Source organism: Centroberyx affinis, unplaced genomic scaffold, assembly GCF_046629955.1.
Source record: "Centroberyx affinis isolate AG114_WGS23_722 - 3 ecotype Tasmania unplaced genomic scaffold, CSIRO-AGI_Caff_v1 ptg005488l_1, whole genome shotgun sequence".
In the NCBI taxonomy this organism is placed as follows: Eukaryota; Metazoa; Chordata; class Actinopteri; order Beryciformes; family Berycidae; genus Centroberyx; species Centroberyx affinis.
This window is the reverse complement of record NW_027282753.1, coordinates 74,704-98,304: the sequence shown is the minus strand read 5'-3', so window position 1 is coordinate 98,304 and position 23,601 is coordinate 74,704. Positions and strand designations below refer to the sequence as shown.

Sequence of the window (23,601 nt, the reverse complement as noted above, 5' to 3'; positions counted from 1 at the left end):
TGCTTTGATTTTATAACAGAAAAACTGATAATGATAATAATAACAACAACAATAATAATAATAACCTAACCTAAATTAACACCTTAATTAAAATATATTTTTTTTAAATGTAATAATCATACATTTCAACCTTAGATTTTTTTTTCCCCGTCAAATATTTAGTGGTAGTTCTGTTGAAGGGGGGGGACAGAAAAAGATGGATGCTTTAGGACATTAATCCAACCAACTCTAGAAAATGACTGTGGTCGAGATCAGGCCTGAATGCAGGAGCAAACTCCGTTCAATTTGGGGTCAAAGTCCAGTGTTAAAACTTTGCTCTGTGTCTGAAGTGTAATGTCATCTGCCGTATTAAATTTAGAACATAAATAATTGTGCTTTTGGTTACATCATAACACGACAGCCCATAAGACATTACTGTGTACACGGCTCGGCATGAAGTGACTTTTTCAATACCGGCACTGAAAACATCTAGCAGCAAAACAATTTGTTAATACTAATGGAGCGCATGTTCAAACCCATTTAATAAACATAAAAACTGAAATAACAATAACCTAAACTTAATAAACATGTAATAAGTTGTTTAATTGCAATAACAACAAATAAACTTTGGATATTTTCCATCAAATAGACATCAATAGTCCTTTTGGAGAGAAGGGGAACAGAAACTGGAGAAAAATGTGTCTTTTAGGACTTGGATCCATCTGATGATGACTTTTCTCCGACTTGGTGACTCTTCATGTGTGTTTTGGGGCAGTGGCTCTGAGTAACGGCTTTGTCACAGACAGTGCACTGGTATGGTCTCTCCCCGCTGTGGGTCCTCATGTGGGCGGTCAAGTAGTATGGACAAGAGCATTTTTTCCCACAAATCCCACAGGCGAACGGTTTCTGGCCCGAATGGACTCTCAGACGGTTGTTGAAATTAGTCTTATTTCTAAAGGACCGGCCACATTCTGTGCAGCTGTATGGCGTCTCCCCGGTGTGGCTCCTCATGTGAATTGTCAGAACTCCCTTGGTCGAATAGGCCTTGCCGCATTCACCACATTGGTACGGCCGCTCCTTGGTGTGCGTTCTCATGTGCGTCTGTAACAGAACATTCATATAGAATGTTTTGCAGCAAACATCACAGAGGTATGGTTTCTCTCTAACGGTATGAATCCTCTCATGCGATTTCAGCGTTCCAGGAAGTTTTAGTTATATTGCATTCATATGGTCTCTCTTCTGTGTGTAGGTGGCGTGCCCGTTGAGGCCTTCCATGGTGAGGAAAGACTTTCCACAAACAAGACAGTTGTGAGTTTTTTGGTGACTTTTAAGATGACCCCTCAACGCCTCCGCAGATTCCAAATGTTCTCCGCACACCCCGCACACACATTCTGGATCGTCCACATGACTCCAGACATGTTTGTTCAAAATGCCCGTTGACCTGTGCAGAGATCCACAGACTTTACAGGAGAGAATAGGGTTACTCTTCTCAATCAGAGTCTTTGGAGAAGACTTGATCAATTTCCTGCTCTTGGCCCTGGAACAAGAACGTCTGACGTGCCGCTTCCTCGATCTGTTTGATGAGCGCGGTTCAGGTTGACTCTCCTTCAGGTCCTCATCACTGTCATTTGGTTTCCAGTCGTCATCTCTGTCACTTGCCTCGTCTTTGTCATCTTGCTTCCCATCCTCGTCGCTGGTGTCCCGTTCACTCTCAGCTGCAGATCGGGCAGAAGTGAGGGCCATAAGGTCATTGGTTGGTCCTGATACACCACGATCTTCTCCATCATCAGCTTCCTCTATTTCCATCTGTTGCTGTGTTCTTGAGTTGTTGGCCAGAAGGTCTGCTTTGCTGCTTTCTACTTTTTCAATAGCATTGCTGTGGGAACGAGAAGCAGAAATTATATACATGTACATTTTCCTTTGGCAATATCAAAATGTACCTATTGATGAAACTCCTTTGATGATGATGTTTGATGATGTTTTCTCTCCAAGAATCCACAAAAAGACTGTCCAAAACATTTCAACATGGCATATATGAGACAATGCATGAACCCTGCCAAGGGTAGTGTGTTAATTCCTGCCCGGGGGCCACCCATAATAATAATAATATTTATGCCACTATAAGAAGCTGTGGATAAAAGCTCCTAACCAGTGAAATGTTCTGATATGTGAGGTTATATTTTCAATACCCAGCCCTTACACAAACGGTTCACATTCCCTTCCTATTTGAATAACCTTTTGTGTAGCTTGGTTTGATCACTTATTACTATAGCAGAGGTGGATAGAAAGTCTTTGGCGGCTTCGTCTTTTCTCTGTAAAGGATTAAGCCCTTCCTTGCTGGCCTGGTGTTCCTCTCCTGCCTATAGAAATCAGGAGTTTTGTCCCAATATGAGAGTGATGTGAAAGTTGGTAATGGGGCATGAAAGAAATCATTTACTTCTGGTGAAAATCCAACATGTGGAACTGGCATATCTTGACAATTGCATAGTGTTTGCAGAGGTATGCGCTCCAGTTACTCCAGTTTTAGAAGTGTAATTCTCAGAACTTATTTTATATTTTTTTGGCATTTCTTCTTTATTAGACAGTCACACTAGAGAGAGACAGGAAAGACAGAGCAGAGAGAGGGAATGACATGGCAGCAAAGGGCATGGGCCGGACTCTGCTGGTAGGACTTAGCCTTAATGGTACGTGCTGTACCGTACCTTTGTACCACTACCGAACTTTGATAAATACAGACAAACTGTAGTTCCTAAGGTTAAAATGGTGTAGTGTAAAAATACTTGCTCAACCACTGCAAGTGGTACAAGATAGCACAAACAAAATCTAACCAAGCAAACTGCTACAAAATTAGACAAACTACCTTTGGTCGGATGTACAGGGCGGATCTTCCTTTCCCAGTGGACTTGATGGACCTGTGGATCTCCTCTGGTGTCAGAGTCTTTAGTTTCAGCGACTGCAGTCTCCTGCTGCTGTCAGCTGTGAAGAGGTCAAAACATTTGTTTCCTCCAGCCAGTTGAGGGAACCTGGACCTCAGCAGGACCAGGAAGTCTGCCTCCTGTAGGCCACGGGGACACTTCAACTTCTGTACCCGGCCTGTCTTCGACACTGACACAGAGAGAAATTCACCAGAGTTCAGCTTTATTGTCAATCCTCCTACAGGAGTTTAGTTTAGTTTATTAAGATCCCCATTCGCTACAGTATTGCAGCAGCTATTCTTCCTGGGGTCCACAAAACAGACTTTACATAGTGACAATGCAACCATTACACTTACATCGTAACACATAACATTACAAAATAAACAGGACAAACACTGAGTTCACAGTGAAATGAAAAACCTTTCCTGGGGTCACAGTGCAATCCAAACAAAAGTAAAAATGAAAGCATTATGAACCACAGAAACAAAACTGCAACAAGACAACAATATTTCATTTCATTTAGAATGCTGATAGCCAAGATGTTGATGTAGGATGCAAACTGTGCAGGAAAATAATCCTAAAATCATCAATACTAACAATTGTGATTAATAATTGTGATCATAACATCAAGACAAATAATGATTATCATTTTAGCTTCCTAGGTAAAAGTAAGCAATCCAGGAAAGATTTATTATTGTGTAGACCCAAGTTAAAGCATTTAGGGGAAGCTAGGGGTTGGGAAATGCGAGTACAGATATGCCAACAATTTTCAGCCCCCGAGATAGAGATAGTCGGCACCAGGGAAACACCCGACCAGGTTGTGGTCCAATACTCAACGGATTGTTAACTTTGTAGAACTCATAGATGCAGTAGATGAGGCATATGAAAGGTAAAAGCTTAGATAAAGAGCTAGCAACCAAGGCTGAAGAGTGAGGCTGGAAAACCAGAGCACATCCTGTGGAAGTTGGGTGCCGTGAATTTGTAGCAACCATTCTTAAGGGAGTTAGGGATTTGTGGTCAGGAATGACAACAGGCCACAATGACGGCTTGTGAAGTGACTGAAAAAAACAACCAGTGCCTCTGGCTGAAAACAAAGGACACCAGTTGGGGTCAAAAATATGAAAATCTATCATAGGAGAAGCCAGAGGCAAACTGAGTGAATGGGGCATGGAATGAGAGTGTATGTAGAGTGCTAACATGCCTAGTATTAGCTAAGGCAAGCAGCAAAGCCATCTTGACAGAAACTTGAGGTCCACTGCCTCCAAAAGGTTCAAAGGGGGGACCCGTGAGTCAGATCCCACAAGACGGCGCGCTCCCATCATAAAATGACATATTAGAGGGTGAGCCTCCATCTCACCAAAGCCCACATGGTAGGCTGATGTTGCCACCAAATAGACCTTAATTGTGGAAACGGCCTTGCCTTGTTCCAGCAATTCCTGTAGCAACCAAAGAACAGCCAGTATGGAACAAGCACTTACGTTGCGTCTCTCACACCACCGTTCAAACACCCTCCACTTGAGATCATATAGACTCCTAGTGGATGAAGCTCTGGCACTCTGAATAATGGTAACCACATTCAGAGCCATACCCACAGAACCCAGGTTCAACCTTTCACAGGCCACGCCCAAAGGTTCATCAGTTCGGGCTGTGGGTGGAATAGCTGGCCCTGAGCGTGAGACAACATGTCTCTGCACAGTGGGAGGCACCACAGTTACCCGGGCCAGCATGGGGATATCAGTCATCAGAATGACTGATCTCTTGTGCAATCTCACCCTGTCTTGGGTAGCGGGGTTAAGGCCCACTGGAGGGAAGGTGTACAGAAGCTCAATCGGTCACTGGTGGGCCAGGGCGTCCAGTCTAGAGGAGCGCTGGAATCTCTCAGCACAAAGATAAGATGTCAGTGCGTGTTTCTCTGCAATGCCTAGAGATCTAAGGAACTCCTTGATGCAGTATGAAGATGCCACTCCCCTGGTAAGGAATCTCCCCATGACAGAAGACCCACATTAACTGGGAAGAAAAAGGAGTGCTTGAGGGATAATTCAATGGGAGAGGTATCCTAGCGAAGGTAGGAGAAAAAAAACCCTACACACGGCGTCATCCGCAATAGCGGGTAAAGGGTAATAATAATGCGTAGTTAAACCTAAACTATAGGTCAGCAGTAGGAACCAGAGGTACGAGGCAGCAAGAGAACGAGTTATTTCACAGGGGGAATGTAAAAGAGTCAGGACGGTGCTTCACTGTGCTGGAACACAAGAGAAGCGACCTGAAGAGCACGCTAGCCACAAGAAGCTAGCTAGCTAATGCCTGTGGTTGAACTGGGAAGACAACCTCGCTAACCACGCTACTTGAAGAGTGTTAGCTAATGCCAGCAAGCTAGTACAGACTGCAAAGCCGACCAGCTGGCTAACGTTACCAAGGCTCAGCCTGAGAGCTATTCAAGGTGTATAATATGATAAAAAAAACCCCAAGGCAGGTTAACTGACTAGCAGGGTAAGCTAGCCCAATAGCATGTACTTGAAAAGTTAGCCAAGCCTCTGTAAAGGCTGCTAACTCGACAGAAAAAGTGCAGTTATCTGAAAGATAGCAGCGACTCAATGCTTTGCGGTGGGATGACAGCCCACACCTGTTGGAATAGTGAGTTGAGCACTAAGCATGTTTGTAGAGGCTTCATCGTATCACCCGCATGTGGTATGTACCATGTGAGATGTTAACTGATTCGACCAAAAGAGAACCCCTATGACATATGTGATCTCACCCTTTTCCTCCAGCAACCAGGCTCAACATAGGCACTCTCCCAAAATACCACAATATATAGTATTTCAATCATATCCTGTTTATTAGCAAACATAGCCATATATTTACCAATCAGTCAACATGCATCCTTATTGGATATCTCAATTTGGAATTAAACTCTTAATATATACCGTTGTTTGAGAGAACACTCCGGGAGTCCTCCAGCACGCAGACCCTGAGATATAGGTAGTGCTGCGTTTCAATGATCCGAGATTCCCCTGATTTCCTCCTCTCATACTGCTCTCTGGGAGAAGATAATCTGAAAGATGAAGATTGGCAGCAGGGTTAATATCTGTCAATGCATTAGCTCTGAACTGGCAGTAGTGCTCTGGGAGCGGACTACAGGCTTGACACTAGTGTTACATCACTTCTGAAGAGCAGAACATTCTGGAGGTGTTGACTATAACTACAATATACATATTATACATTTTCATATGTCACATATTCATTTTCATACCTGTCTAAGAATCCACAAAAACACTGGGCTAAGCATTTCAACATGGCATATATGTGTAGAACGAGGCATGAACCATGCAAAGGTTAGGGGCTTGATCCCTGACTGGGGGCCACCCATACTAATGATATATACATTTATGCCACTGTAAGACGCTGTGGATAAAAGCTCCTAACCAATGAAGTTCTGATATTTGAGGTTATATTTTCAATACCCAGCCCTTACACAAACGGTTTTTGAATTACCTTGTGTGTAGCTTGGTTTGATCACTTGTCATTATTATAGCAGAGGTGGATGGAAAATCTTTGGAGGCTTCGTCTTTTCTCTGTAAAGGATGAAGCTCTTCCTCGCTGGCCTGGTGTTCCTCTCCTGCCTATAGGAAATCAAGAGTTTTGTTCCCAAATAAGATTTCCACAATTTAAAAAAGTGGAATGACCAACAGCACAAAATTACACCAAATGTTGGTTATTTTTAAAAGATAGTATCTTAATTAAATTATTGTTTGACAAAATGCAAGGCATTTACACACTGGAGACTGCATTTATCAATAAACAGGATATGATGTTAATATCCCTTGTGCCATAATCCAAGGTGAGCATTCATGTAGAGGCCCAGTTCAGAGTTTAACAGAATGATATACTACCATACCAATGAGCACCATAGAAAACATCAGGCTACACCTTCATAAATCTACAGCACCATTAGACAGGCAGCAACATCCTGCAGCTACCTACTCTAGCTTCAGGGTGAGTAAGTGTAGGCAAATCATTGGGGTTAGCAAGTGGGCACCCTCCTTCAGATGTTTTGTTGAATTAGGCCCACGACACCTCAAGAAGCCTCCACAGTGTATTCCAGCATCCCAGAAACACCCCCCTCTTTGCCCAGACTCGGCAGACCCAAGTCCACTACATTACTGTCGCTGTCTACTACATTATTACCATCAATATCCCTTTCTATTCAGAACATTAAGTTACACGCTACATCTAAACCCCCACCAAGTCACACATGCTATGAAGTTTACAGCCTATAGCAGAGAGCAGATACCCGACCAACTCAGCAGTCCGCATATCCACATTGTATCTGCTTAGGCAAAGCTAAGTCTGACTGGCCCTGCTGGCTTGTCTGGCAGCTTCTCATTGAATGCCAGGGCCCGCTCAGCTGTCCAGCCACCCTCAATGTTTCACGATTAATCAGAGGCCCCATTTGTGCGGGCTTTAAGTATGGTAGCTACCAACTTAATCTGCAAACAAATTGTAGCACAAGGCTATCTCAATATTCTACTAGAGACTTAGGCCCCGTTTCTGTGTGCTCTAAATTGCATTGCCAAACAAGTTCTGACTGACTATGTTCATGCTGCCAAGCTAATGCTAACACAAGGCTGACCCAAACATGCTAGCAATCTCATGCTAGCACCTGGCTAACCCAAGAACACAAGGACACAAGCATTCTACCCAGCTAATGCTACCAAGTGCTACCAGGCCAATGCTAACACAAGGGCTAGACAAGCATGCTACCAAGCTATTGCTAACACAAGACTAACTCAAGCATGCTACTAAGCTAATGCTAGCACAGGGCTAGCTCAGCTAAGCTATCTACCTAGGCTATATGTGCCGCAGTTAGCATGTTTCCTCCTCATCCACAACTTCCTGTTTTAAACTCTGTCCACAGACACCTACTTCACCAAGAAGTGCTAACATTGATCTGCCTACAAATCCTCTACAACCCACCTCAACAGGCTTGAATCGTACATTCCAACCTCGCTGCTCCACCTCAGCTGCCAAGTCAGAATACTTAAGCATCTTCCTTTCATAAGCTTCATCTACTGCATCTTCAAATGGCACTGTGAGTTCCACTAAATACACAATCCGATGCAACTCTGACCACAAAACCAAGTCAAGTCTTAAATTTGAGCTGACTATCTATCTGGGGATCACAAGCTGTTGCCCTAAATCCACTGCCATTTGCCAATCTCGCCCTGCCTGACTAAAATGGCTTCCCTGCTGATCTTTTGTCCCTCTCTGACAAACTTAATCTTAGTACCCTCTTTCCTATCAGGCAATGAATTTATCTCTAGCCGCCTACTCTCAATTGCTGCTGCTAGGCACCTAAGCACTTGATTATGTCTCCAGGTGTATCTTCCCTGAGACAAACTTGTTTTACAACCTGATGGTATATGCCTAAGTGTAGCTATGCCTGAACACAATAGACAGGCAGGATCCTCACCTACCAATTGGCTAAGATTTTGTGGAGAGGGTAACACATCATAAGTACCACCTATGATGAATTTTATGCGGTTTGCCTCCATCCCCCATAGCTCTCTCAAGCTGAGTTTCTTCCTCTCTACACTCTCCCACTTCATCCACTGTCCCTGCTTTGCCTGAGACACTGCCTTGGCTCCTCCTGTTGATGTATTTGATCTACAACCATCTTTCTTTTCTCTGATGAAGTTGCCTTACTCCATAACGGTTGCCCTATCCCCAGGCCTAAGCCTCCTTCCCCTTGTTGCACCTGCCCTACAATATCCCTATGTCTTAGAGCTGACCGTACCTGTTGCACTGCCTCTCTTGGGTTCCATTTCCGCCCTGCTAACACAGGAGGTGCTGCACTCCTGACTATTGGATCCTTAGATTCTTTCAGTGTCAACTCCGATCTTACCTTTGCACATTTAAACTCCTCTGCTAGGCTAGATATAGGTAGTTTCAGAATTCATTTTCCATATAGAAAGCTACACTACTAAGACAGCTTGGAACTCCTAGCCATTTCCTGACGTATGAACTGAACAGCCTCTCCAGCTTCTCTACCCTTGACAGTGGTATCTCATATACTGTCAGGGGCCACCTTAGCCGAGGCAATAGGCCAAACTGCAAACACCACAACTTTAGCTTGCCTGGAAACCTTGATTTCTCTATGTCCTGAATACCTCCAAGTAGCTGCTGCCGTATCTCCTGAACCTGCTCCCGATCACTCAGATTTGTGCCTTTCTAGGCTTTTGACAGGCCTCTCTAGAACTGTTGGTATAGCTTCCTCATCTCGTTTAACCTTCATCCTAGCCCAACTCAGGTTATCATTCAATTTATTCAGCAGCCTTTTTGTGCAAGGAGCTGTAGTCGTTACTGTAGTAATATCATCCATATATGCCCTAATGGGTGGGAGGTGCAGCCCTCCCTGCTGCCTTTCCCCCCCTACTACCCACTTTGATGCCCTAATAATTACCTCCATCGCCATAGTGAAAGCTAAGGGGGAAATGGTGCACCCTGCCATAATTCCTGTCTCAAGATGCTGCCAGGCTGTAGTAAACTCTGTTGTTGTGAAACACATCTGAATATCTTGAAAGTATGCTATTAACATATTAGCGATATGGGTTGATGACCTTCAGGGCCCGTATTTATCAAACTGCTCAAAGTGAAGTTTTGGTCTGTAGAGAAAGGTAAACGTAAATATCCTTCACTTTTACTCCTATTCTCAAACTTAAAGAAAAAACGCTATTTACTTAAAAATTCTGTTGACTGCATCTCCTCACTTAAGAACTAACTGCAGTTTTAATAAGGCAGCATCAGAGGACTTATCAATTCTACTGATTGTGGAATTATTTTCCCCGAGCAATTGTTGAACCACTTCAGCAAGTCCTACCTTCAGTCGGATGTACAGGGCGGATCTTCCTTTCCCAGAGGACTTGATGGACCTGTGGATCTCTTCTGGTGTCAGAGTCTTTAGTTTCAGTGGCTGTAGTTTCCTGCTGCTGTTGGCTGTAAAGAGGTCAAAAGGTTTGTTTCCTCCAGCCAGCCGAGGGAACCTGGACCTCAGCAGGACCAGGAAGTCTGCCTCCTGTAGGCCACGGGGACACTTCAACTTCTGTACCCGGCATGTCACTGACACAGAAACAAATTCACCAGAGCATTAAAGGAATAGTTCACCCAAAAATGAAAATTCAGTCATTATCTACTCACCCCCATGCCGACGGAAATTGGATTGATTTGAAAAGATGTAATTTACACCCTTTTTTTTTAACCGAAATCTTCACTGTAGCCGCTGAGCTCAAAGCCGCGTTCACGTTAGCGCATACCCCGTCTGAAGTGTGTGCACGAGTTCAAAGGCGCGTACATGCGCCGCTAGACGAGATCAACAAGAACTCGCGATCTCTCCATACCTCCGTGTTTACACTGCTACCCAGAAGCTAGCGTCACACACAACAGAGAGAGCTCTGCTGAAGTTGGGATCTCGGGGCTTCCGGAGACTTGGATTACGCGGGACGAGCTGTATGGAGCCATTTTATGGGTTTTTTCGGTTGTTTTTTTACGTTTTAAGACAAGTCCCCAGCAACTTCACTTGTTTCGGAGAATGCTGCAACGCTGTTTTGCTGTGAAGCTCCAGGACTGTTTCCAGGACTGTTTTGTGGACCCGACTTTCCATTGGCATGGGGGTGAGTAGATAATGACTGAATTTTCATTTTTGGGTGAACTATTCCTTTAACTCAATTCAATTCAGTTTGTCATTCCTCCTTATATGAGTGCAGAGTAATGTGAAAAACCTTTTCTTGGGGTCACAGTGCAATCCAAACAAAAGTGCTGGTCCTTTAGCGTATGACTACTGGTGCAATTCAGTTCAGTCAAGACCACTCAATGACCCTTATGACATACAGTACATGCTCTCACCCTTTTTTTACATCATATCCTGTGTATTAGTAAACGTAGCCATATATTTACCAAACAATCAACATACATCCTTATTGGATATCTCAATTTGGGATTAAACTCTTTAAATGTACCAATGCTTGAGAGAACAGTCTGGGAGTCCTCCAGCATGCTGACCCTGATATTTAGGTAGTGTTGGCTTTCTCTGATCCGAGATCTCCATGGTTTCCTTCTCTCAGACTGATCTCTGGGAGAAGATAATCTGAAAGATGAAGATTGGCAGCAGGGTTAATATCTGTCAATGCATTAGCTCTGAACTGGCAGTAGTGCTCTGGGAGCGGACTACAGGCTTGACACTAGTGTTACATCACTTTTGAAGAGCAGAACATTACTTCTGGAGGTGTTGAATATAACTACAATATACATATTATACATTTTCATATTTCACATATTCATTTTCATACTTTCCCAAGAATCCACAAAAACACTGGGCTAAGCATTTCATTATTGCATACATGGGTAGAACAAGGCATGAACCCTGCAAAGGTTAGGGGCTTGATCTCTGACTGGGGGCCACCCATACTAACGATATATACATTTATGCCACTGTAAGACGCTTTGGATAAAAGCTCCTAACCAATGAAGTTCTGATATTTGAGGTTATATTTTCAATACCCAGCCCTTACACAAACGGTTTTTGAATTACCTTGTGTGTAGCTTGGTTTGATCACTTGTCATTATTATAGCAGAGGTGGATGGAAAATCTTTGGTGGCTTCGTCTTTTCTCTGTAAAGGATGAAGCTCTTCCTCTCTGGCCTGGTGTTCCTCTCCTGCCTATAGGAAATCAAGAGTTTTGTTCCCAAATAAGATTTCCACAATTTTAAAAAGTGGAATGACCAACAGCACAAAATTACACCAATTGTTGGTTATTTTTAAGAGATGGTATAGCTTACTTAAATTATTGTTTGACAAAATGCAAGGCATTTACACACTGGATACTTGACATTTTAGCAATATGGGTTGATGAACTTCAGGGCCCTTATTTATCAAACCGCTCAAAGTGAAGTTTTGGTCTGTAGAGAAAGGTAAATGTAAATATCCTTCATTCTCAAATTTAAGAATAAACGCTATTTACTTAAAAATTCTGTTGACTTAAAGTACTCTAAGTTTAGAAAAGCTCCAGAGCTCTCTACCTTTGTTAGGAGTTGGCAGCAGGGCCTAGATGGCTGCCATACGGAGACAGAGGTGAGCCCGCATCTCCTCACTTTACCACTAACTGCAGTTTTAATAAGGCAGCATCAGAGGACTTATCAATTCTACTGATTGTGGAATTATTTTCCCCAAGCAATTGTTGAACCACTTCAGCAAGTCCTACCTTCAGTCGGATGTACAGGGCGGATCTTCCTTTCCCAGAGGACTTGATGGACCTGTGGATCTCTTCTGGTGTCAGAGTCTTTAGTTTCAGCAGCTGTAGTTTCCTGCTGCTGTTGGCTGTAAAGAGGTCAAAAGGTTTGTTTCCTCCAGCCAGCCGAGGGAACCTGGACCTCAGCAGGACCAGGAAGTCTGCCTCCTGTAGGCCACGGGGACACTTCACCATCTGTACCCGGCATGCCACTGACACAGAAACAAATTCACCAGAGGGTTAACTCAATTCAATTCAGTTTGTCATTCCTCCTTATATGAGTGCAGAGTAATGTGAAAAATCTTTTCTTGGGGTCACAGTGCAATCCAAACAAAGGTGCTGGCCCTTTATGTATGACTACTGGTGCAATTCAGTTCAGTCAAGACCACTCAATAACCCTTATGACATACAGTACATGCTCTCACACTTTTCCTCTTACAACCAGGCTCTACACATGCACTCTCCCAAAATATCACAAGATACTTTTACATTATATCCTGTTTGTTAGTAAACATAGCCATTTATTTTCCAATCAATCAACATGCATCCTTATTGGATATCTTAATTGGGAATTAAACTCTTAAAATATACCATTGCGTGAGAGAAAAGTCCGGGAGTCCTCCAGCACGCAGACCCTGAGATATAGGTAGTGCTGCGTTTCAATGATCCGAGATCTCCCTGCTTTTCTCCTCTCATACTGATCTCTGGGAGAAAATAATCTGAAAGATGAAGATTGGCAGCAAGATGAATGTGTTAATGTGTTAATAAACAACTCTGTTTAATATCATAGTTTTCAAAGACTGGCTCGGATCAGAGAAACGTATGCCCCAAGGTTTCTAGAGTGGGAGGGGGCAGCCCGGTGTTACCAGACGGGCGGAGCAGGCGGCTAGCGAAGTTATTGTTTCTACTAATAGGGATCATGACGGAAAACATGTTATTTGGGCCCAAGGTTCAAAATATCGAACTATCAATTTAAGACCAAAGTTAATACAAGCTGGCCCTGGTATAAACTTCCTAGCACTAAGTGAAAAAAAAAGATCAAACAATCATTTTTTATAGCTCTGTATATGAGTGCAACTGTCCCACACACCCAAATCAGCCCCGTTTCATTCTCATGCTAGCAATCTAATATAAGTGATGATATTAGGAGCCTCTGTGTTGGAACCTTGATGGTAGCTGATGCTCCGGGTCCTTCAGATTATCACAAAGCGGAATGGAGCTCTGCTCTGTTTGCTCAGGTGTTTCATCCTCTTCATCATCACCCTCCTCTTCTTCAATATGGCAGAGGAGGCCCGGGCTCCCAGTGTCCTCAACACCTGGACAAAAAAAGTTGAGTGTGTCAAACCTTCCATTTATTCAACCTTTTGAATTTATGTTCCAAGTATCATGGTTCAAGATGAGGGAATGTGCTTCATGATGTTTTTCATACTTTTTTTTAAACTTTTATTTATCCAGGGAGTATTTGCTCTACATTTACACTTTTTCATCACTGCCCTGCTTCAAATTCATAGAGTGACACACATTCCCACCTGGGGGCTGCACAATACAATGACAGTCTTCCAATATTGGCCAGTGGGGGTTTACCAGTACAACCAGAATTTACTACAGTTGGCCACAGCTCTCTGTGTGGCAGCCATGTTCGACGTCGCCGGAAGTCACTTTCTGTTGACCCATTGTTTTTAGTAGGATTCTTGCTTTTCTTGCTTTTCATCCTTTCTTGCTTTGTCCCCATCAGAGGATCTGATGCAATACACGCATGTCTTTCAATAAAACTGACCAATTTTGGAAACTCTTATATGTTTTTGTTACATTTATAGTAGTCATAAGCAGTTCTCCATTTCTCCGAGTTTGAAAGGAAGCTCCAGTATCACTTGTTTCATGTTAGACAAGCTGTTCATCTGGTTAAAAAATTCGACATCTTACGTTGTGTTACAAGCTCCAATAAGTAATCTGACAAAGCCATGTACTCCCTTTCTGTCCCCACTTTGGATTGCATTCCAAGTAAAAATTTTCTCTAAGTAAGATATTGCAATCAAAAGCTGATTCCTTTACTGATTCTCAAGTAATGTCTTTGCTGTCATGTAGCCTCTATTACAATCCATGTACTTACAGCTTCTTAGCAAGTCTCTCACTTGGCCTTCCAAAAATCACCCTGGAAAGAACAATCGGTCTCTGTAGTGGTCAGTTTTTTCTTCTGCATTTAAAGCATTCTGATAAATGGAAGACATTGCAAAGGATCTTTTTTGAAGATGGGTATTTCTCTTGAAGGAAGGAAGGAAGGAAGATGCTCTGCCATCAGCACATAAGTAACTTGTTTGAGTCAACTAAGCCTCTTTACGCCTGTCATGTTCATACATATGTAAATTATACACAGGCCTAAATCTCTGTTTTACACACACAATAAAATGGACAAATTTCCATTCAGAATGGCTGCCATTTTTACTGCAAGACACAGAAATCGTTGCCAGCAAGTCAGGCAAGCAAGGGAGAGGGTTTTCCATCTCAGATCAGATCAGAAAACATTCCAATCATAAAGGGACTTTAAGGCACGAAGACACCTGCCTGAAGCACTTTGCAATTTGTGCTTGCAGTTGGTGATCAGGGGGCTATTTGCTTGCACAGTGCTCATTTCAAAATTCTTGTTTACACCACAACTTGATTTGCACAAATTTCTTAGTGAATAAGACAAGAACTCTGTGCTGTTACACTTGTTCGAGAGAATGGAACATGAGAACGTGCAGCAAATTGTCCTTACCTGCCCCGGCCGATGTTGGTCCAATGTCGCTGGGGTACGAAACGAGAGCCAATCAGGGAGTTTAGCCTATTTGTTGTCAAGCTAGTTGGCAAATTTATTGAACTTACTTGAATTTGCAAAAACGTCAGCAAATGGCACCCATTCAGTTTCCTTCTTCAAGATATCTTTGTAAAATGGATGCTGTGGGTCGGACAGACTTGCACTTCTGTGATAAAACAATCATCCATATTGATTAGGAATGGAGAAGCAAGACACATGGAGCACGTGGGATTTCAACCGATGAAAACAGCTTGGAGGAGGGGCAAGGTCACGAAGGTTTGCACAAATTGCAACAGGGTAACCGATTTCTAGCCCTGCGACAGTAGGGGCACGATGGATGGTATTGTCGGTTGGTCGGTTGCTCTGTTGACCACTTTATGGGTCATGTGGCCCGCGGGGAGTTAGACTGCAGACTCTCAAGCGGGAGTCCCGAGTTTTATTCCTGGCAGGGACGCTTCCACAAAATTCAATGTCGCGGGGCTGTTAGACTCTTAGTCCCTCAATGTATTCACTGACATACAGCTTTGGTTAGGACAAGATGAAACCAATTGATGTGATTGTGATTCATTTTTCGCTCGCTTGCATCGCTTTACATTTGGAACAGGTGTTAGGTCTAGCACCTGAGCCCCGAAAAATATGCAGATTGTCCTGGCAACACAATGTAAGTGAATCTGGAGCAGAGTTTTGTGTTTCTTTCCTTCTTCACAGTTGAGAACTGTCTGATTCTGTTCGTTGTCTGGGTTGTTTCTATGATCTTTTTGGCCTCTAGGTGGCAACACTATTCTTTTGAACTCTCAAACACTGATTATAAACAACTTTATTAAGAAACTTTAGAAAGAGAACTGTAAAGACATACTTGGCTGCTGTTTGTTCTGCTCTTCCTCCTCAGGGAGTTCACCTCCACCCGACTCCTCCTCTTCCTCCTCACACACAGGGAGCAGCTCAAGGTAATCTGGATCAGGGATCAAGATAGATTTTAATATGTTTTTTTAATTTATCAACTATCATCTATCCATATATTCATCCATTAATATACACTGTTAATTTATCAATCGACCTATCATCTCTGTCCTTCAAAGTAAGATAGTGAGTAGTGGAAAAATAGAAAATTATTGCATTGTTTATCTTGTGTCCGGAAAAGGTATTGTTGGTACAGAGAGGGACTATATATCATTTAGTAGCATATATGGACATACATTTTGTTGATATGAAATCTGAATCTATCTGATTTACTTAAATCTAGTTATTTATTTACTTATTTTATCGTATTCTGTTTTTGTTGAACTAGGATTTAGATTACATTAGATTCAACTTTCATGATCGCTGTGGACAAAAGCACAGAACAAATGCGGGTTAAATAAGCGGTCTAGTATGAGTTTTGCATTTGAATCTTTTTTCTGGATTTTTGATGGCCCCATTATATGCAACAAGAACAGGGCATGCCAGTGGATTCAGCCTACTCTAGATCCTTCTAGAGGATAAAATAGACTTTAACAAGGCAGTCGACATCCTTCTAAATTTTCCGGCTTACGTTTTGTGTTTCATATTTTGTTTGTGTATTTTGGCATCCATGTGTGTGTGTGCATATAGGCTAGATATAGACAGGCTACAGATATGCTGTAAGGACAACGTTTTGTATTTTACAAAAACCAAAAAGCATAGTACAGATCCCACCTTAGATAGATTATGTATTTCTATTTTTGTAGCAAGTTCAAGTTGTTTATTTATACAGCCCTTTATCACTGCATGTCTCAGAGGAATTTACAGAGAATGAGCCTGGCTAGATCTAACTAAACAAAATCAGTGGTGAACAAAATGATATAGGACAAGAATAGCGAAAAGCACAATATAGACAAGAGCAGATTTTAGCAAGACAAACAATCTACATATTCTACGTAGCCTACTTAATGTTACTCAAAAAAAGTTGCAATCTGTGTAGGTCAATAAAGATTTTATTTATAAAGTAATATTGTTTATTCTGCCTTGTTACGCTTGTCTTTTACTTTACTAGTTCTGCTACTGCTTTCATGCTGATGCTCTCTGTTGCCTTGCACTGTGGACATGTTGGTATGAATTCATGCCCCTGTTAAAATAAGTTCTCCACACTTCTGATAACATTATTATTCCTCTGGATGCAGGCCGAATTGAAGAGTGGGTCATATAGATTCCTTAAAGGTCTTCAGTTATGGTCTCCAATAAATGTTCCTTTAACGATAAGCGAGGCAACATGGAATTGACAGATTTTTGAATTCGACTTCACGTTTTCTCCATTGACAATACAACGGGACGTTCTTGACTTGACGTTACAGTATATTAGTAGTATAGAGAAGTAAAGTCTGCCACTGACCTATTTTCTCTAGTTTGACTCGAGGCTGCAGGAGGACATCCAGCTGTCTCCTCTGCCGGTCGATCTCCTGCTTGAAGCCCGAAGCCTCGTCCTCGTAACCGGCTACTGTTCTCTCTACAACCGCTAAGATTTCCTGGGCGGCTGCTGCCAGTCTCTCGGTGACGATTCCCCTCAGTATCTCAGCTTTAGACATGTTGCTGAAACTCTCGGGTGTCTCGGAGTCCGCGGTGTTCTCGTGCATCCAGTGGAGCATCGCTGTAAGTATTTTACGAATAGTTTTTACTCACTAGCGTTTCGGTTTGTGTGCATGCGAAAATGCCGTCCGACTAGAAACCGAGACGGAAGCGGGTGCAGCAGAAGAGAAACCACTCACGGATTGGTGGCGCTCGAGGCGCAGTGAACAGGGGTGTCGATGGAGGATTTGTACAAAATCAGGAATCATGACTAGTTGGGGTCATTGTGGAGGGGGTGGGGTTCCTTTACTTTTCTAGTTTCCTAGATTGTAGTTTCATAGATATTCTTAAAATGTCATATTAATATGAAGTATACCTTAAACTATTGAAAAATTAACATAATCAAACACTATAGTACACAATTTCACCCTCTGAGGTTTATCCAGCATCTCAGCTGCAGCAATACCATAACAGATTTACCATTGTAAATAGTAGTGTAATATTGCCCTCTAGTGGCTAACTAAATAAACTACCACTTGAACATATGGCATCTCTTTGAACATGTGATGACAAACAATCAAATGGTATTCCAGATTTCCACTTTACATAACTACTGACTTGTTTGAACATAATCACATCAACAAGTTTATTTCTACTAGTATCAATATAATCCCAATATAGCCAAGACTAGCTGTGGCTAAGATTATATCTCTCTAACAGCTCAAAAAACATACTTCATGTTGTTTTATCAGCTTGATATTTCATGACTTTAACTAATTTCATGACAACTACTTATAAACATGATTTTGACTTGATGGCAAGTCCTGTACAAAAAATTATACATATCTTCTGTTTATAACTTCATCTATAAAATATGATGAAATGGAATGGATTTTCATATGCTTTGAATCCCTGATTGTTGTACACATATCTTAGCATGAACGTGCACACCAACCCTTGCATACCTGTATACCTGTTTCCTCTTTCATCCTTGCCAACTACGATCTGGGTAACTGCCCTGGTGAATATAACCACAAATACATCCCCCTGATATATTATCTATAAAGCTCTCTCTTACTTTCCTCCCCATGTCTCTAAGATATCCAGGTACACATTCTGTCTCGTTCACAGGCAGGTACGTACACACACACACACATACACACACACAGTTATCCTGTAACTTTTTTTTTTAGTGATATCATCGGTCAGATTTGACCAGAAACAATACAACATACTGTATGGCACAGTTTCAAAATTAATATCCTGGCTAAACTTGGACACATCCCAGATTGTGATAATTAATCAATAGTTTCCTCGAGTCTTTACTATATTCACAATAATACATTAATTGCGGTTATTTTTCTTAAAAACTAGTGGAATAATTTCAGTTAAATGTGGGCTCGAGATTGTAAATTAAAAGGTCTAACACAGCATGAGGTGGGAATCTAATGTTTTATGGTTGTTAATAAAGAGTTTTAAACGGCTGAAACACCATAAGTGTGACCATGGCGTTGACAAAGCACAAGGGCTAAGACTTAAATCCAACCAATGATGAGTTTTCTCACTGTTCAGCAGAAAGAATGTACTTGTAATGTTGTCCATTATTGTGTGTTTTCTCAGATTTGGTGACTTGCCAACTCTACTGAAATACCATTTCTCAAATTCTCCCCCTTTCACACATGATAAGTGACCTGGGAAATAAAGCATAAGCCCAGTTAAGTCAACTCTTGAAAATGACTCTGGTCAAGATCAGGCGTGAATGCAGGGGCAAACTCCGCTGCACTTGGGGTCAAAGTGCTGTGTTAAACCCTTTTTGTTTTTGATGACATCATAACGTGAGAGCCCATAGCACATTCCTGTGTATGAGGCATGAAGTGGCTTCAACACAGGGCAGACCAGAACCAGCATAGTACCCATGGCCTACTGAACGCAAATCTTAAATAATCCAGAGCATCTTCATGGAACTTCATGAAGTTTGGGACAATACTAGAACATAAAACATAAAATTGAAAACAAAATAAAAATAAAAATATAATAACCTAAAATAACATGGAATAATACTAATAATATAGTAATAACAAATACTTTGTTTCATATTTTTCCATCAAATAGCCATCAATAGTTCTTTTGAAGCAAACAGAACTTTTAGGACTTGGATCCATCTGATGACTTTTCGCTGACTTGGTGGCTCTTCATGTGTGTTTTGAGGCAGTGGCTCTGAGTAAAGGCTTTGTCACAGACAGTGCACTGGTATGGTCTCTCCCCACTGTGGGTCCTCAAGTGGACGGTCAGGTGTTGTGGACGAGAGCATTTTTTCCCACAAACCGCACAGACGAACGATTTTTGCCCCAAATGGACAAATCTCAGATGGTTGTCGAGATGAATCTTAAGTTTAAAGGACCGGCCACATTCCGTGCAGCTGTATGGCGTCTCCCCGGTGTGGATCCTCATGTGACGCCCCAGAGCTCCATTGGACGAAAAGGCCTTGCTGCATACGCTGCAACGGTGCGGCCTCTCATTGGTGTGCGTTCTCATGTGAACCTTTAACTCAACGTTCGTATAGAATGTTTTGCAGCAAACATCGCAGAGGTATGGTTTCTCTCTAACGGTGTGAATCTTCTCATGAGATTTCAGTGCTCTGGGAAGTTTGAAGCGCTTCCCACAAACCTGACAGCTGTAGCGCCTTTCCTCTGTGTGGGTAAACGTGTGGCGGGATAAAGATCTAAGGTCACAGAGAGATTTACCGCACACATCGCAGCGGAACGGCTTCTCACCCGTGTGGATCCTGCGGTGAATTGTGAGCTGTGACTTCAAACTAAATGCTTTCTGGCACACATCACATTTGTGTGGTTTATTCACCTCATGGATCCCCCGGTGATTGTGCAACCCCGACCTCTGACTAAATGCTTTATGGCAAATATTGCATTCATATGGTCTCTCTCCTGTGTGTAAAGCAGCATGCCTCTTCAGGCCAATCATGGAAAGGAAAGACTTTCCACAATCAGGACAGTTGTGAGTTTTTTGGTGACTTTTAAGATGATCCCTCAATGCCTCTGCAGATTCCAAATGTTCTCCGCACACCCCGCACACACATTCTGGATCCTCCACATGACTCCAGACGTGTTTGAACAAAACGCCCGTTGACCTGTGCAGAGATCCACAGACTTTACAGGAGAGAATAGGGTTACTGTTCTCAATCAGAGTCTTTGGAGAAGACTGGATCAATTTCCTGCTCTTGGCCCTGGAACAAGAACGTTTGACGTGCCGCTTCCTCGATCTGTTTGATGAGCGCGGTTCAGGTTGACCCTCCTTCAGGTCCTCATCACTGTCATTTGGTTTCCAGTCGTCATCTCTGTCACTTGCCTCGTCTTTGTCATCTTGCTTCCCATCCTCGTCGCTGGTGTCCCGTTCACTCTCAGCTGCAGATCGGGCAGAAGTAAGGGCCATAAGGTCATTGGTTGGTCCTGATACACCACGATCTTCTCCATCATCAGCTTCCTCTATTTCCATCTGTTGCTGTGTTCTTGAGTTGTTGGCCAGAAGGTCTGCTTCCTTGCTTTCTACTCTTTCAATAGGATTGCTGTGGAAACCAGAAGAAAAAATTAAGGAGAATTAACCAATTATATTGGTTGAAAAGAAGCTTAGACTTTTGCAATTACTTCATATCATCCATAAACAGGCCTCTAATTTGCACTCAATGTCACTTGCATCCTAATTTTTAATCTCAGCCAAATTAATAAGTAGCTACACTGGGCATGTTGGGCATACATGGAATGTACAAAATATTAGGGACATCTTCCTCATATTGAGTTACAGCTCCTTTTGCCGAATCCATGTCTCAGTTGTCTCAAAGCGTAGAAATCCTTTTCTTCATCTACATCTCCTCCTTTGTGATTGGTATAGATTTCATAAGGGAAACCAATAAAGGACAATGGCTTTTTCCTGATTTCACCTCATCAGTGTATTTCACAAAAAGATAAGACATGACCTACATGGGATAATGCATGAACCCTGCCAAGGCTAGGGGGTTGGTTCCTGGGGGCCACCCATACTAACGATATATACATTTATGCCACTGTAAGACGCTTTGGATAAAAGCTCCTAACCAAAGAAATGTTCTGATATGTGAGGTTATATTTTCAATACCCATTCCTTAGAGAAACGGTTGACATTGCCTTTCTTTTTTAATTACCTTGTGTGTAGCTTGGTTTGATCACTTGTCATTATTATAGCAGAGGTGGATGGAAAATCTTTGGTGTCTTCGTCTTTTCTCTGTAAAGGATGAAGCTCTTCCTCTCTGGCCTGGTGTTCCTCTCCTGCCTATAGGAAATCAAGAGTTTTGTTCCCAAATGAGATTTCCACAATTTAAAAAAGTGTAATGACCAACAGCACAAAATTACACCAAGTGTTTGTTATTTTTTAAAAGATAGTATCTTAATTACATTATTGTTTGACAAAATGCAAGGCATTTACACACTGGATACTTGACATTTTAGCAATATGGATTGATGAACTTCAGGGCCCGTATTTATCGAACTGCTCAAAGTGAAGTTTTGGTCTGTAGAGAAAGGTAAATGTAAATATCCTTCATTCTCAAACTTAAGAATAAACGCTATTTACTTAAAAATTCTGTTGACTTAAAAGTACTCTAAGTTTAGAAGAGCTCCAGAGCTCTCTAACTTTGTTAGGAGTTGGCAGCGGGCCTAGATGGCTGCCATACGGAGACAGAGGTGAGCCCGCATCTCCTCACTTTACCACTAACTGCAGTTTTAATAAGGCAGCATCAGAGGACTTATCAATTCTACTGATTGTGGAATTATTTTCCCCGAGCAATTGTTGAACCACTTCAGCAAGTCCTACCTTCAGTCGGATGTACAGGGCGGATCTTCCTTTCCCAGAGGACTTGATGGACCTGTGGATCTCTTCTGGTGTCAGAGTCTTTAGTTTCAGCAGCTGTAGTTTCCTGCTGCTGTTGGCTGTGAAGAGGTCAAAAGGTTTGTTTCCTCCAGCCAGCCGAGGGAACCTGGACCTCAGCAGGACCAGGAAGTCTGCCTCCTGCAGGCCACGGGGACACTTCAAATTCTGTACCCGGCATGTCTTCGACACTGACACAGAAACAAATTCACTAGAGGGTTAACTCAATTCAGTGCAGTTTTATTGTCATTCTTCCTTACATGAGAAAAATCTTTTCTTGGGGTCACAGTGCAATTTGGTATTAAACTCTTAAAAAAAATATACCGTGGTTTGAGAGAACAGTCCGGGAGTCCTCCAGCATGCAGACCCTGAGATTTAGGTAGTGCTGCGTTTCTCTGATCTGAGATCTCCCTGGTTTCCTTCTCTTTGACTGATCTCTGGGAGACAATAATCTGAAAGATTAAGATTGGCAGCAAAGTAAATATGTTAATACAGAAGTTCTGATTGGCCGGTAGTCCTCTGGGAGCGGTACGCTAGTATTACATTACTTCTGAAGAGCAGAACATTACTTCTGGGGATGCTGACTATCATTATCATACAGAAGATTATTACACAGAAGTAAACCTAACTGAAAAGTGCACCTTCTATGCTTTTATAATATGATGAAAGAAGGATAATGCATCTATTAATTTTGAAACCCCAGGTGCTGTAATCAATCCATGTGTCATCCATGGTAGCAACTCCATGTCACTATACATTATCTGCTGGCAACTCCTAACCGAGTCAGGACACCGCTGGAGCTCTCTTTAATAATTTAGGAGCTGAGAACATTCTCAACACATAAAAATGTTTATGCGCAACACTTATTCTTACTTCTAAAGATAAGATTACATTTGCGTCACTAAGCTTCATACACACTGGCTCTGGTATACTTTTTTTTATTGGAACCTTGATGGTAGCTGATGCTCTGGGTCCTTCAGATTATCACAAAGCTGAATGGGGCTCTGTGCTGGCTGCTCAGTGGATTCATCCTCCTCGTCTTCACCCTCCTCTTCTTCAATATGGCAGAGGAGGCCCAGGCTCCCGGGGTCCTCAACACCTGGACAAAAAAAGGTGAGTGTGTCAAAACTTCCATTTATTCACCCTTTTGAATTTATGTTCCAAGTTTGATAATTCAGGATGAGGGAATGTGCTTCATG

The 23,601-nt window shown here is 42.3% G+C and overlaps 1 protein-coding gene across 1 annotated transcript; it reads right to left on the bottom strand.

Moving 5' to 3' along the window:
• Positions 1-684: 684 nt before the first annotated feature.
• LOC139667389 (zinc finger protein ZFP2-like) lies at positions 685-22,763 on the bottom strand. The gene is made up of 6 exons (XM_071546841.1): positions 22,727-22,763; positions 22,349-22,593; positions 21,681-21,808; positions 20,634-21,068; positions 19,685-20,210; positions 685-1,074 (listed from the first exon to the last, which is right to left on the bottom strand). Exons 1-6 carry the CDS (start codon positions 22,761-22,763, stop codon positions 685-687), a joined length of 1,761 nt encoding a protein of 586 aa, XP_071402942.1.
• Between the last annotated feature and the right edge of the window lie 838 nt (positions 22,764-23,601).

Bases quoted from the DNA above. Each gene is read 5' to 3' on its own strand.
- LOC139667389 (XM_071546841.1), bottom strand. From the start codon at position 22,763: ATGCTGGAGGACTCCCGGACTGTTCTCTCAAACCACG. The intron at 22,594-22,726 runs GTATATTTTTTT...TTTCTGTGTCAG, and splicing joins GACTGTTCTCTCAAACCACG to TGTCGAAGACATGCCGGGTA. The intron at 20,211-20,633 runs GTCAACGGGCGT...CTGTGACCTTAG, and splicing joins GTCTGTGGATCTCTGCACAG to ATCTTTATCCCGCCACACGT.